The 15,600-nt window shown below is 42.2% G+C and overlaps 1 protein-coding gene across 7 annotated transcripts in view; it reads left to right on the forward strand.

Annotated features, from left to right (window-relative positions):
• The window catches only part of mtmr4 (myotubularin related protein 4), a 128,281-nt gene that overhangs the window by 64,037 nt on the left and 48,644 nt on the right, over positions 1 to 15,600 (forward strand). For all 7 annotated transcript variants that reach the window (XM_063031119.1, XM_063031120.1, XM_063031122.1 and 4 more), the window contains one exon: positions 10,254 to 10,370. In XM_063031119.1, the coding sequence (XP_062887189.1) occupies positions 10,254 to 10,370 (117 nt within the window). The remainder of the gene's footprint in view (positions 1 to 10,253; positions 10,371 to 15,600) is intronic.

Here is a 15,600-nt window from a genome sequence, read left to right on the forward strand (position 1 = left end):
CTCCATCTTCCTCCTACCTTATGTTCCTTGAACACTCTAGCCCTCACCCCTTTTCTGATGCTGTCAACTCTCCACTTGTTCCCACCCACCCCCACCGATCGCAGCTCTAATCCCTGCCATGTATGAACCATTCTCTCTGACCTTCTCTGAGGCAGAATGTTCTGTCCTCAGCAAAGGCCTTACCTTTTTCCTCCTTTGCTCACAGTTCAGTGTGTTCCGCACTTGCCATGATGCCAGGCTCTAGTCCTATCTCCAAGCCCATTGGTTTGGCAAGAAATCCCCATCCTTCACCAATGGTGTCTTCTCCCAAGCCCAACCCCACTCCTCTTGAACAACCTGCTCTGGCTCTCTGTCTGCGCTGGACCTTTCTTTCCATCTCTAAATTGCCAATAAGACATCAACTTGTTCGACCTCAACACTCCTCTCTCCACCTTGACCCTTACTCCATCTGAACACACTGACCTCCACTTTCCACAGTGACCCCAACCTTGCCATCAAACCTGCAGACAAAGGGGGTTCTGTTGTAGTGTGTTGGATTAACCTCTACCTTTCTGAGGACTGGTAGCAACTCTTAGACACCATTTCTTTCTTAGACACCATTTCTTTCTTGCCCCTTGAAAAGGACCCCACTCAGACCACTGTTCTCTGCACTATCAACTCTGGAGATATCCCATCCACTGCCATCAAACAATGAGTTCCCTTACCTTGCACTGAGTAATGCCACCTCCTACCCAGTATACACAAACCTGACTATCCAGGTAGGCCCATCGTCTCTGCCTTCTCCTGCCCCACTGATGTGTGTCTACATACCTTGACTCCATTCTATCACCCTTGGTTCAGTCCCTTTCCACCTATGTTCATGACAGTTCACATCCTCTTGATCTCCTCAACAACTTTCAATTCCCTGGCCATGACTGCCTCATTTTAACTGTGGATGTCTAGTCCCTGTACACTTCTATCCCCCATCAAGAAGACCTTAAAGCTCTCCACTTCTTTCTCAACAAAGACCCAACTAGTTCCCCTCCACCACCACCACCCTCCTCCGTCTGGCAGAACTGGTCCAAGTCCTCAACAGTTTCTCCTTTTGCTCCTCCCACTCTCTCCAAACTCGAAAGGTAGCTATGGACACCTGCATGGGCCCCAGCAATGCCTGCCTTTTCGTTGGCTATGTGGAACAGTCCATGTTCCAAACCTTTCTTGGTAACCCTCCTCATTTCTTTCTGACAAGAGTGGGCAACCATGTTAACTGGTCAGGTTAATTCCTATTCTTGTTCCTGTTTCGACATGTCAGTCCATGGCCTCCTCTTGCCATAATGTGGCCACTCTCAGGGTGGAGGAGCAACAGCACATGTTCTAAGTAGCTTCCTTCTGGTAATTGTTTATCTCTTTCCCCCCCACCCCCACCTTCCTTTTCCCCACCTGTTCCCTCCTCTTCTACTTGCCAATCTGCCCTCTTACCTTTTTTCCTCATCTGCTTATCACCTCCCCTGGTGCTCCTCCTTCCCTTTCTTTGCTCCACTCTACTTTCCTATCATGTTTCCTCTTCTCCAGCCCTTTACCTTTCCCACCCACCTGGCTTCACCTATCAACTTTTAGCTTGTCGTCCTTCCCCTCTTTCCCCTCCCTCCACCTTTTTGTTCTGGGGTCTTCCCCCTCTTTTTCCAGTCCCGATGAAGGGGCTCAGCCTGAAACGTTGATTGTTTGTTCATTTTCATAGATGCTGCCTGACCTGCTGAATTCCTCCTGCATTTTCTGTGTATTTTACCTAAAGAACTTCGGTTTTTCCAGTGTTTCTGCAACAGGCTCAGCATGAGAAGAACAACAAATAACTTCTCCTTATTGCATTTTATTTCTGGTATTTATTTGAGTAGTGGAAAAGTACCTAGGACCGCAAAAGCAGAAATAGCCCTGAACTGAGGTTTGTCTTCAGAGTATGTTTTGATCTATGTACGTAATGCTAAAGTTGAGCTGACGTGGAAGTTGGTCTGTTCTAAGGAAATGGCAAGAACTTGACTGATTTTGTTAGGAACTTTACAAATATATTGCCACTATCATCATTCTTTGAGGTTGGCCAAGTTTCAGTTATTGCTATTATATCATACTTGTGTGCACATAATTCCAGCTCATTCATTTTATTCTTAATACTTGCATTTATACTTAAATTGCATTTGTTCAGTAGCCACACATGTTAATTCCACATCCCATTCCCATTCTGATATGTCTATCCACGGCCTCCTCTACTGTAAAGATGAAGCCACACTCAGGTTGGAGGAACAACACCTTGTATTCCGTCTGGGTAGCCTCCAACCTGATGGCATGAACATTGACTTCTCTAACTTCCACTAATGCCCCACCTCCCCCTTGTACCCCATCCGTTATTTATTTATTTATTGCTATTTACATATTCTTTATCTCTCATTTTTCTCCCTCTGTCCCTCTCACTATACTCCTTGCCCATCCTTTGGGCTTCCCCTTCCCCCTTTCTTTCTCCCTAGGCCTCCTGTCCCATGATCCTCTCCTATCCCTTTTGCCAATCAACTGTCCAGCTCTTGGCTCCATTCCTCCCCCTCCTGTCTTCTCCTATCATTTTGGATCTCCCCCTCCTCCTCCCACTTTCAAATCTCTTACTAGCTCTTCTTTCAGTTAGTCCTGAGGAAGGGTCTCGGCCTGAAACGTCAACTGTACCTCTTCCTAGAGATGCTGCCTGGCTTGCTGCGTTCACCAACAACTTTTATGTGTGTTGCTTCGTCTATTAATGATGTTTTTCATCCTAACCTGATCTATTTTTATATTTTTGAAGTCTATAGTCAGTCTATGTCTGAATGATATTCTCTACTAATGTGCTTAAACAGTTGAGCCTGGCCTAAGTTTCTCTACCCCACTCCCCATGTTCCCTAGTTTAAATAGTTGTCAACTAACTGAAGCATACGCCTACCCAGTACATTAGTGCCCTTCACTCCGGTTCAAATGCAACTCATCCTGGCAGTAGAGGTTCCATCTGCCTCAAAAGGCATCCTATGTCCCATAAAGCTATGCCTCTCTAACCTACACCATGATTTAAGCCACACATTATATCTTCTAATCTCCTTCATCTTACCTGGACTGGCACATGTCACAGGCAGAACTTCTAAGAAGACCACTTTGTTAGTTCTTTCCCTAGGCTTCCCACCTAACTCTAAATTTTGTTTTGCAAAACTGACAGCTTTACCTTGCCAACAACAGGAATTCTGCAGATGCTGGAAATTCAAGCAACACACATCAAAGTTGCTGGTGAACGCAGCAGGCCAGGCAGCATCTGTAGGAAGAGGTGCAGTCGATGTTTCAGGCCGAGACCCTTCGTCAGGACGAAGGGTCCTGCTGAGTCCTGACGAAGGGTCTCGGCCTGAAACGTCGACTGCACCTCTTCCTACAGATGCTGCCTGGCCTGCTGCATTCACCAGCAACTTTGATGTGTGTAGCTTTACCTTACCGATGTCTTTTGTTCCAATGCGGACAATGACTACTAGATTCACCCCAGCTCTGGCCAGGAGCTTTTCTACTTGTCTAGGAAGATCTACTTGTGCTCATGGTAGGAAACGCATCGTATGAGACTCCTTGTCAGTACACACCTGATTCTCAAACCCCTGATACTTTAGTTCCCTACTTTCACTACTTCCTTTTTATGGGCTTTAGGATTAGATAGGGTCCTGTGGGGCGTCTCTGTCCTGCCTACCACCTCAAAGGTTTCATGAACATCTAGTGATACTTGAGAATGACCAAAATGGTTGAACACTTTCAACTCTAGGGTTAATGCCCCCAGACAGTGTCATTCTTACCCTACGCTTCCTTCCCACAGTCACCCACCTGTCTTTCTTTCTGGTCTGGAGTCTCAACCTGTGGCTCTCTTGGGGTACGTGCTATCTTCCTAAAGGCCATCTAGAGCACATCTGCCAGTTCTGTACAACATTGCATGTCAGTTACTGCCTCCTCAAGTTCAGTTACTGAGGTGTTGGATTAACTGACATTACTCATTTGTAAAACCTTCAGGGGAGCAAGTTTCCATGAATCCAAACATAAGGCAAGACTTATTATACTGCATTATTATACCTTTGGGGGGGGGGCGCTTAAGAACTTATGTAGATTAAGTGATCTGTATTTAAATTGTTAAAAGTAAACTACTATTTATACTATTCCTACTTTGCTCCCGATGTACCATATAGCACCTAATGTGTGCTTGGATATTCCACACACTTCCTAGATTTGTATTCCCTGATCGATTTGCTTTCTCCACTGGTAAACTATACCATGAAGCGACTCTTGGTCCTGCTTTGTTAGGCCTACAACTCGCCTCTATCTAATATTTGGCTTGCATTATCATCAAAAACATGCAAAGTGCCTCTTTTGCCACTATAGTTTGCAAACTCCTTATGCAAAGGGGGAGAAAAACAACCACCCAAAGCAAGGGATGGGACGCAAAAAAAGATTGTGACCAAACACAAGTTCTATAAGCAGATGTATCCAAAATTTAAAACTGAACAAAAGAAAGCTACTGACCAGACCTTTTTTCACCCTCCTGCTACGGCGCACACAGTAGGGCCAGAGTCTGCCACAACAGCAACAGCACCAGCACAACCCGAGTGTTGCATTTGGTGGTGGTACTACACCCAACGTTCCAGGCTTTTGATCTATTGACTTGAGACAAATGTTGATATCTCCAAGTCTACTTGAAATGAAACGTAGAAAGTAAAACTGGCGAGCAGTGGTGTTCCTACTCACCTGCCACCCAGGCATTCTAGCTCATGTATGTTGTGAGTTTGTCAAGCAGTGCTGTACCTTTTGTAGACGCAGCAAAATTGATTCGTTAGTCAATGATTCATCATCTAGCTCACTAGGTATGGTCTACCCACCTCCTTTTTTAAAGTCACGCAAGCCCTCCCTGTATTCTCAGTGGAGATCAGAGTTCAAAGTAAAATGTATATCAGAGTATATGCACATCACCACATACAGTGCCTGTAAAAAGTATTCACACCCTTGGATATTTTCATGTTTTATTGTTTTACAACATTGAATCACAGTGGATTTATTTTGACTTTTCTTGACACTGACATAAAATATTATTTTTCTGTTGATCAAAGTGAAAACCGAACTCTACAAAGTGATCGAATTGATTATGAATATAAAACACAAAATAATTTCACAACTGTTCACCCCCTTCAAGTCAATACTTGGTAGATGCGTCTTGAGTCTGAATAGGTCTCTACGAGCTTTGCACATCTGGACACTGTAATTTTTCACCATTCTTTACAAAACTGCTCAAGCTCTGTTGGGGCCATTTATTTTGTTTGGTGCTCCCAGTGTGGCCTCTTGTATATTGGTGAGACCCGACATAGATTGGGAGACTGTTTTGCCAAGCATCTATGCTCCGCCCCCCCCCCCCAGAACAAGTGGAATCTCCCAGTGGTCACCCATTTTAATTCCAATTCCCATTCCAGTATGTCCATCTATGGCCTCCTCCACTGTTGTGATGAGGTCACACTTGGGTTGGGGAAACAACACCTTGTATTGCATTTGGGTAGCCTCCAACCTGATGACATGAACATCGATTTCTCAATCTTCCATTAATGCCCCCCTAACCCTCTTCCCCCCCCACCCTCAACATTTTCCATCCATTTTCCCCCGTCTCCTAATCTCCTTGTCCCCCTTTCTTTCTTTCATAGCCTTCTGTCTCTTTCGCCAATCAACTTCCCAGCTCCTTGCTTCATCCCTCCCCCTCCAGGTTTCACCTATCACCTGGTGTTTCTCTGTCCCCTTCCCCTACCTTTTGAACCTACTACTCAGATTTAGTTTTCCAGTCCTTGCGAAGGATTTTGGCCTAAAACGTCAACAGTATTTTTTTCCATAGATACCTCCTGGCCTACTGAGTTCTTCCGGCATTTTGTGCATGTTGCTCTGTTAGATTGCATGAGGATTGTGAATGAGCAGCCCTTTTCAAGTCCAGCCACAAATTCTCAATAGGATTGAGGTCTGACCTCTGACTTGGCCACTCCAGGACATTAACTTTGGTTTTTAAGCTATTCCTGTGTAGCTTTGGCTTTGTGCTTGGTGTCATTGGCTTGCTGGAAAACAAATCTTCCAAGTCGCAGTTCTCTTGCAGACTGCATCAGGTTTTCCTCCAGGATTTCCCTGCATTTTGCTGTATTCATTTTGCCCTCGACCTTCACAAATCTTCCAGGGCCTGCTGCAGTGAAGCATCCCCACAGCATGATGTAGCCACCACCATGCTTCATGGTAGGGATGATGTGTTTTTGATGTGTGGTGTTTGGCTTATGCTAAATATAACGTTTAGTCTGATGGCCAAAAAGCTCAATTTTGGTTTCATTAGTCTGCAGAACCTTCGTCCAGCTGACTTCAGAGCCTCCCATATACCTTCTGGCAAATTCCATCTGTGATGTCATGTGAGTTTTTTTTTAACAGTGGCTTCTTTGCCATTCTCCCATAAAACTGTGACTGGTGAAGTACCTGGGAAATAGTTATATGTGCAGTCTGTCCCATCTCAGCCACTGAAGCTTGCAACTTCTCCAGAGTTGCTTTGCATCTCTTGGTGGTCTCCCTCACCATTTCCCTTGTGCAGTCACTCAGTTTTTGAGCATGGCCTGCTCTAAGTAGATTTACAGCTCTGCCACATTCTTTCCATTTCTTGTTTGCTTTAACTGTACTCCAAGTCAGTGGCTTGGAAATTTTCTTGTATCCATCTTCTGACTTGCTTTTCAATAACCTTTTCGTGGAGTTGCTTGGATTTTTTTTTTGTCTTCATGGTGCAGTTTTTGCCAGGTTACTGACTCACCAGCAGTTGGACCTTCCAGATACAAGTGTATTTTTATTACAATGAATTGAACCACCATGACTGCACGCAGGTCTCCGAAAACAGATCTCCACTTAACTAATTGTGTGACTTCTAAAACCATTTGGCTGCATCAGTGATTATTTGGTGTGTCACATTAAAGGTGAGGAGTGAATGTTAAAGCAATTAATTACTTTGTGTTTTTATATTTGTAATTTGGATCACTTTGTAGAGATTTGTTTTTACTTTGACACAAAATGATCTTTTTCTGTTGATCAGTATTAAATAAGCCAAATTAAATCCACTGTGATTCACTGTTGTAAAACAATAAAACATGAAAACTTCTGGGGCGGGGGGGGCGGGGGCGGATGGGTTGAATACTTTTTATAGGCACTGTACAACCCTGAGATTTTTTTCTTGCAGACATGCTTAGCAAATCTGTAGGACAGTAACTGTAAACAGGATCAATGAACAACAAACTTTGCAAATATAAGTAAATGGCAATGAATAACGAGGATGAAGTAACATGAAATGAAAGAGCATGAAATAACAAGATGGTCCTTAAAGTGAGACCATCAGTTGTGGGAACACCAGCAATAGATATGTAGTTATCCCCTTTTGTTCAAGAGCTTGATGCTTGAGTGGTAGTAACTGTTCTTGAACTTGGTGGAGTGAGTACTGAGGCTCTTGTACCTTCTACCTGATGGCAGCAGCCAGAAAAGAGCGTGACATGGGTGGTGAGGATCTTTGATAGACGCTGCTTTTCTGTGGCAATATTTTATGTGGATGTGCTCAGTGGCTGGGAGAGCTTTACCTGTGATGTGCTGGACTGAATCCATGACCATTTGTAGTATTTTCTGCTCAAAGGCATTGTTGTTTCTATACCAGGCTATGATGTTGGCTGTCAGCACACTTTCCACCACACATCTAGCGGTTTGCCAAGGTTCTTGATATGCCGAGTCTCCACAGACCTCAGAAGGTAGAGGTGCTGTCATGCTTTCTTTGCAATTACATTTTTGTGATGGGTCTAGGACAGGTCCTGAGAGATAGACATCCAGGAATTTGAAGTTACTGACCCTCTCCTCCCCTGATCCTCCAATGATTACTGGCTCATGGAGCACTGGGTTCCCTCTCCTGAAGTCTACAATCTGGTCATTGGTCTTATTAACATTGAGTGAGAGGTGGTTGTTATCACACCACTCAGCAAATTTTCAATCTCCCTCCTATGGGCTCACTGTGGAGTAACTGCCATTGTATAACCTGTGAATAAGATGACTCTATTTGAATAAGGTGTCGTGAAAGAATTTTTTTTACATTTGTGAGTGTTAGAAACTTCTATTTAATTATATATGCACATACAATGAATAGCCTCAGTCACACAAGGTGTTACCAGCTGTAAAAGTAGTTTTATGAATGCTGTACTGGGATACCACCTGTGTTGTGCAGGGCCACACCCAATGTCTAGGAGAAAAGGCTCCCAGTAGCAGACCGTACGCTGGGCCACACTGAAACAGTTCAGCACGGGACGGGCAGACTGCCATTTTTAGACCAGGTTTTTCCTGGTGACACAGTACAGGCCATTTCTTCCATTTTTCCAGTCAAAACTTTAAAAAAGGAGTAATTCAGTTAGTTCAATTTCACTGCCCTGTTTGTGAAGCCTGCAGATTTTCTTCCTTTCAAGAATTTATTTCTCAAAATTGCCTTGAAATAAATGGGTATGGAAGAGAATTTAAAGGCAAGGCATTTGATGAAAAAATAAATAAATAAATAAAATAATATGAATAACCTTCATTTCTTCTGTTTACCATAAATTTAGGTCTCCTAGGTGTTTTAGCAAAAACACTAAGTTTTAAATGTGTTATAAACTCTTATCATACTTAACAGCTTTTTGTTCCTTCTCAAAATCCCTACCATTCTGTCATTCTTTATTCCATCTATTCTCCTATTGCACCTCTTACACACATTTTGCCCACCTGTCCTCTTCTATCATATTTACCATGTGCAGTACTGCGCTTTTTTTTAATGTAAGGATCTAAGGGCGACCTGCTGGGAGGATGCCTCAGACAGCAGGCAAAGAACATGAAAATAGAAGTGGGTGAAGCAGAGCTAGAGAACCAGAGTCTGTGGCAGGACAAGCGATTGCATGGGATGTACCATTGCCAGATACCAGAGGTGGCTGGCATGAGAGAGTCCTCTCTATGGCTGGAAATGCAGGGCTGAGGGACAGCACAAGAGCAATAGAAGCAAAGGTCTATCACACCATTCAAGACTCGTGATGCAGACTGTGCAAGGAATCTACTGAAACCATCTAGCACATAGGAGCAGGGTGCAAATTGCAGGAATTGTGTACAGGAATATCTGCGCTGAGTATGCCAAGTCCAAATGAGAAACACCGGAGAAGTAGTGAAGAATGACAGAGTTAAGATCCTGTGAGACTTCCAAATCTAGACTGATAACCAGGTACTGGCCAACCAACCAGACATTGTAATATTGGACAAGGAATAGAAGAAAGCAATAGTAATAAATGTGGCAAACCCAAATGGCAGTAACATCAGGAAGAAAGAATATGAGAAGCTGGAGAAATACCAGAGTTTGAAAGAGCAGATAGGAAGGATGTGTAAGGTTGAAGCCAGAGTAATTCCGGTGGTGATGGGAGAACTTAGAGCTGTAACACCTGGACTGGGAGTTGGCTCCAACAAATCCTGGGAGCAACATCTGAGATCTCGGTCCAGAAGAGGGCACTATTAGGAACGACAAAGTATTGTATTGTTCCTCAACTATTGGTTCCTGTTGTTGCTACACCCCTGTCTAGGGGGTTTTTTGGTCTTTGGTAATTTCATCATACTTCCATTTAATGTAGTTATATGGTTCACAATCCTTCACAAATTTATCCCATTTCCAATGTACTTTTTCTTACTGCACTTGTTTCTTCTTTCTTTTGGATAGATTAATTTTACTATGGTCTTCATTTAGATCATTAATAAAAAAAATTGATTCCTCACTCATTTATTCTGTTAGTACACATTTATTATTTTAATTTAAGTGGTGATCAGTCAACTAGCTACTTTGCATAGATAGTTTTTGGGAGCAACTTGTATGAGAGGACAAGGGTGTTTAGATGACCTAAATAAATTTTGGCTTTGAAAGATGCAGTCCAACTGTATCTTTGAAAAACACACAATTGTGAATTTGTGTGCTGGTTGAATATCAATATTGGACTACTCCAGAAGTAAGTTGAATCAGATAAAAGATGGAAGGAAATTTGATGTAGGGCAAAGTAATTTTGTGGAGCCCGTGAGAAGATTTTTGTTGGTTCCACAATGCAATGCGACCAAAATGTAACAATAAATTGGTTTCTTATCCAAGTACTGAAGGGAAGAATTGTCCAAAAATGCAATTTTAACATTTTTTCTTTTATCTTTTTTGTTTACAGATTCCTTTTCCAGTACTCCAGGGTGAAGGTGTGGAATACCTAGGCCGTGCAGATGATGCTATAATCGCTATTTCCAATTATAGGCTGCACATTAAATACCAAGATTCTTTAATCAATGTAAGCAATACTTCAATGAATAGCATCGTCAATCTCCTGTAACATTGTCTCTCACTTTTTAGAATTTTTGTAAGTGGATATTATAGATTTGCTGTATCCACTATCACATTAAGCTATTAATTTTCTGTTTGTGGCCACTTCTCTTTTGTTAGAAAGAAAGAGAATGTACTTTTAAGCTAGTAATACACCCAGGTTATTGAAATGTAAAAGAATGAGGAATTAAATCCTAAAAGTTAGAAAAGGGAGGGTATTCTTTAGTTGATGAAGGCAAGTCAAACTGATCTAATTCTTCCATGGAATTGTAGCAATTGATTGCTGGTCTTAGGTTGGCATTGTTCCTGGATTGAAATTGTTTTCCAATGGTGGGTCTCCCTGTGTCTGAATCTTTTTTTTCTTCCTTCTATCTTTGCTTTGATCCTTTTCCTTTTAAGACCATATTTCCCTGCTGTTTCTGTATGACTCTTACGCACCGTCTCTTTAATATTTATTTAAACTTCGTGTTCCCTCACTGTGTAGTTTACTCTACTTCCAAGAAGTAGAGTCTGATCTTATGCTAACCATGCAAGTTATTTCCTCTTTACTTTGTGTTGAACCCTCTGAGGAGTTGAAAGCAGCAACAAGATCAGAGCGTCTCACTGCACCTTGAATGAGCAACTCGTTGATAAACAATTTCCTTCTAAATCTTTCACATTTATTTACTTCTATTAATTTTCCAATAAAGCACAAGAAAATCTATATACAAATCACAAAATGTTGGAGGAACTCAGCTGGCCCGGCAGTGTCTTTGGCAATGAGTTGATAGCTGACGTTTTGGGCCAAGACCCTTCTTTAGGACCGAGAAGGAAGTGGGGAATGCCAGAATTGATATGGTGGGGGGGAAGGGGAGCAAGACTAGCTGGAAGGTGATAGGTGAAGCCAGGTGGGTGGGAAAGGTCAAGGGTTGGAGAAGAAAGAATCTGATAGGATAGGAGAATGGAAGAAGGAGGGGACCCAGTGAGAAGTAATGGGCAGGTGAGAAGAAATGGGTCAGAGGGAGTAGAGAAGGGAGGTATTTGTTCACCAGAAGGAGAGATTGATATTCATGCCATCAGGTTGGAGGGTGCTGAGGCTGAATACAAGGTGTTGCACCTGCACTCTGAGAGTGGTCTCATCCCGGCACAAGAGGAGGCCATGGACTGACATGTGGGAATGGGAATTAAGATGTTTGACCACTGGGATGTCCTTCCTGTAGCGAATGGTGTGGAGTGCTCAATGAAGCAATTTCCCTCGGTCTATGATGGGTGACAATTATCTTAATTGTAAAGCAGTTTTTTAGACAAACATTACCGTGGGTTTAAATGATGAAGACCAAATTGTTAAATGTTCTACCAAGAAATCTGGAAGTATTGATTATCTCTTCACAACATGCATTTACTATATAGGCCCCAATTGTAACCTGTTTTTTAAAATGAACCTGTTTGAGATACCAATACCATTTTGATCCAGTCAACCAAATATCATTTATTTAACCTTTCAGATATTCCAAAAATGTCCAATTTGCATCAGTTCTCCTTCTCATTTTGTAAGAGGTAGGACATGCTGCTTAGAATTGGAACATCCCAACTGATCACTGTTATAGAAATAGTAAATGAGTAATCATGATCCCTTCATTGCAGCTGTATAACCTGAAAAGATCAAATTGAATAACTTGTATTAGAAGTTCAGTTGAATTCGCGAACATTGTTGGTTCAATAAAAGACAAGATAGCCTGAGATGAGGAAACAACTACGTATTTATCACATGGGACTTGTGTTTATAGTTTAAATAGTAAGAAACCTCATCACTGGAAGTTGAGGAATCTGCAAACCCTAATTCCAATTTTTCAAATGATGCAGATAACAGCATTGAATGATACTAGTATTGAATTGTGTTTTGTTTTGAGTTTGATCATTGTCCCGTGTGTAATTGCATTCTGTAAGTGTGTATCTCTGATATAGAGGTTCCAGATTTAATTCTGACAAGATAACTTGGGTAACTTTGTTTGAGGATTCCATTCACTTCCAAGTGAGAATATTGTTCATTGAAAACCATTCCCGAGTTTGAGTGTATAATCTAGACTGATTTTAAAAACTTGCATTTATATTGTGCCTTTTAACAAAAGCATCATGATTGGGTTATATTTAGGAAATAGTCAGATAATTAGCAAATTTAAGTTATTCAAATTTAACTTGCATCTTGCTTGACAAGGAAAGATGAAGATTTGGAGATGGAATTCCAGAGTTTCAGAATCAGGTTTATTATCACTGGCATGTGACATGAAATTTGTTAATTCAGCAATTCAATGCAATATATAATCTAGCAAAGAAATAATAATAAAATTTGAATAAATAAATCAATTACAGTATACATTGAATAGATTAAAAATGTGCAAAAACATACTGTATATTTAAAAAAAAAAGTGAGCTGGTGTCCAAGGATTCAATGTTCATTTAGGGGTCGGATGGCAGAGGGGAAGAAACTGTTCCTGAATCGCTGTGTTCAGGCTTCTGTACCTCCTACCTGATGGTAACAGTGAGAAAAGGGCATGCCCTGGGTGCTGGAGGTCCTTAATAATGGACACTGCCTTTTTGAGACACCGCTGCCTGAAGATGTCCTGGGTACTTAGTTGGCCAGTACCCAAGATGGAGCTAACTAGATTTACAACCCTCTGCAGCTTCTTTCAGTAGCCCCTTCATACCAGACAGTGAGAATGCTGTCCACGGTACAACCATAGAAGTTTTGGAGTGTATTTGTTGACATGCCAAATCTCTTCAAACTCCAATAAAGTATAGCCACTGTCTTGCCTTCTTTGTAACTACATATTTGTGGAATGCCTCAGAGATGGATTCTTAGAGCAGCTTGTATTAGAGCCTACCAGCGAGAAGGCGATTCTGGATTTAGTGTTGTGTAATGAGCCAGACTTGATGAAGGGAACTCGAGGTAAAGGAGCCATTAGGAGGTAGTGACCATAATATGATAAATTTTAATCTACAATTTGAGAGGGAGAAGGGAAGATCGGAAGTGTCAGTATTACAGTTGAACAAAGGGGACTATGGACACATGAGGGAGGAGCTGGCAAAAGTTAACTGGAAAGATACCCTAGCAGGGATGACAGTGGAACAACAATGGCAGGTATTTCTGGGAATAATACAGAAGATGCAGGATCAGTTCATTTCAGAGGAAGAAAGGTGGAGTAAGGAGCAACCGTGGATGACAAGAAGTCAAGGACAGTATAAAAATAAGAGAGGAAGTATAACATAGCAAGGATGAGTGGGAAACTAGAGGATTGGGAGAATTTTAAGGAGCAACAGAAGATAACTAAAAAGGCAATATGGGGGTGGGGGGAAAGATGAAGTAGCTAGCCAAAAATATAAAGGAGGATAGTAAAAGCTTCTTTAGGTATGTGAAGAGTAAAAAAAAAATTAGTTAAGACCGAAGTTGGGCCCTTGAAGACAGAAACGGGTGAAATTATTATGGGGAACAAGAAAATGGCAGATGAGCTGAACAGGTACTTTGGATCTGTCCTCACTAGGGAAGACACAAACAATCTCCCAGATGTAATAGGCCAGAGGATCTAGGGTAACAGAGGAACTGAAAGAAATTCGCATCAGGCACAAAATGGTGTTGGGTGAACTGATGGGACTTAAGGTTGATAAATCCCCAGTGCCTGATAGTCTGCATCCCAGGGTACTTAAGGAGGTGGCTTTAGAAATCGTGGACGCATTGGTAATCATTTTCCAATGTCCTATAGATTCAGGATCAGGTCCTGCGGATTGGAGGGTAGCTAATGCTACCCCACTTTTTAAGAAAGGAGAGAGAGAAAACAGGCAATTTTAGACCAGTTAGTCTGACATCAGTGATGGGGAAGATGCTGGAATCAATTATAAAAGATGTAATAGTGGCATATTTGGATAGCAGTGGCGGGATAGGTCCGAGTCAGCATGGATTTACGAAGGGGGAATCATGCTTGACTAATCTTCTGGAATTTTTTGAGAATGTAACTATGAAAATGGACATGGGAAAGCTAGTGGATGTAGTGTATCTGGACTTTCAGAAAGCCTTTGATAAGGTCCCACATAGGAGGTTAGTGTGCAAAATTAGAGCAAATGGTATTGGGGGTAGGGTACTGACATGGATAGAAAATTGGTTGGCAGACAGGAAACAGAGTAGGGATTAATGGGTCCTTTTCAGAATGGCAGGCAGTGACTAGTGGGGTACCACAAGGCTCGGTGCTGGGACTGCAGCTATTTACAATATACATTAATGATTTAGATGAAAGGATGAAAAGTAACATTAGCAAATTTGCAGATGAGACAAAGCTGGGTGGCAGCGTGAAATGTGAGGAGGATGTTATGAGAATGTGGGATGACTTGGACAGGTTGGGTGAGTGGGCAGATGCAGTTTAATGTGGATAAATGTGAGGCTATCCACTTTGGTGGCAAGAACAGGAAGGCAGATTACTCTCTGAATGGTGTCAAGTTAAGAAATGGGGAAGTACAATGAGATCTAGGTGTCCTTGTTCATCAGTCACTGAAAGTAAGCATGCAGGTACAGCAGGCAGTGAAGAAAGCTAATGGCATGTTGGCCTTCATAACAAGGAGTTGAGTATAAGAGCAAAGAGGTCCTTCTGCAGTTGTACAGGGACCTGGTGAGACCACACCTGGAGTACTGTGTACAGCTTTGGTCTCCAAATTTGAGGAAGGACATTCTAGCTATTGAGGGAGTGCAGCGTAGGTTCACGAGGTTAATTCCCGGGATGGCGGGACTGACATATGTTGAAAGATTGGAGCGACTGGGCTTGTATACACTGGAATTTAGAAGGATGAGAGGGGATTTGATTGAAACATAAGATTATTAAGGGATTGGACAGCTAGAGGCAGGAAACATGTTCCTGATGTTGGTGAAGTCCAGAACCAGAGGGCACAGTTTAAGAATAAGGGGTAGACCATTTAGAGTGGAATTGAGGAAAAACTTTTTCACACAGAGGGTTGTGGTTCTGTGGAATGCTGTGCCTCAGAAGGCAGTGGAGGCCAATTCTCTGGATTCTTTCAAGAAAGAGTTAGATAGAGCTCTTAAAGATAGCGGAGTGAAGGGATATAGGGAGAAGGCAGGGAAAGGGTACTGATTGTGGATGATCAGCCATGATCACAGTGAATGGTGGTGCTGGCTTGAAGGGCTGAATGGCCTACTCCTGGACCTATTGTCTATTGTC

The sequence above is a fragment of the Mobula hypostoma genome, chromosome 23 (assembly GCF_963921235.1).
Source record: "Mobula hypostoma chromosome 23, sMobHyp1.1, whole genome shotgun sequence".
NCBI lineage: Eukaryota > Metazoa > Chordata > Chondrichthyes > Myliobatiformes > Myliobatidae > Mobula > Mobula hypostoma.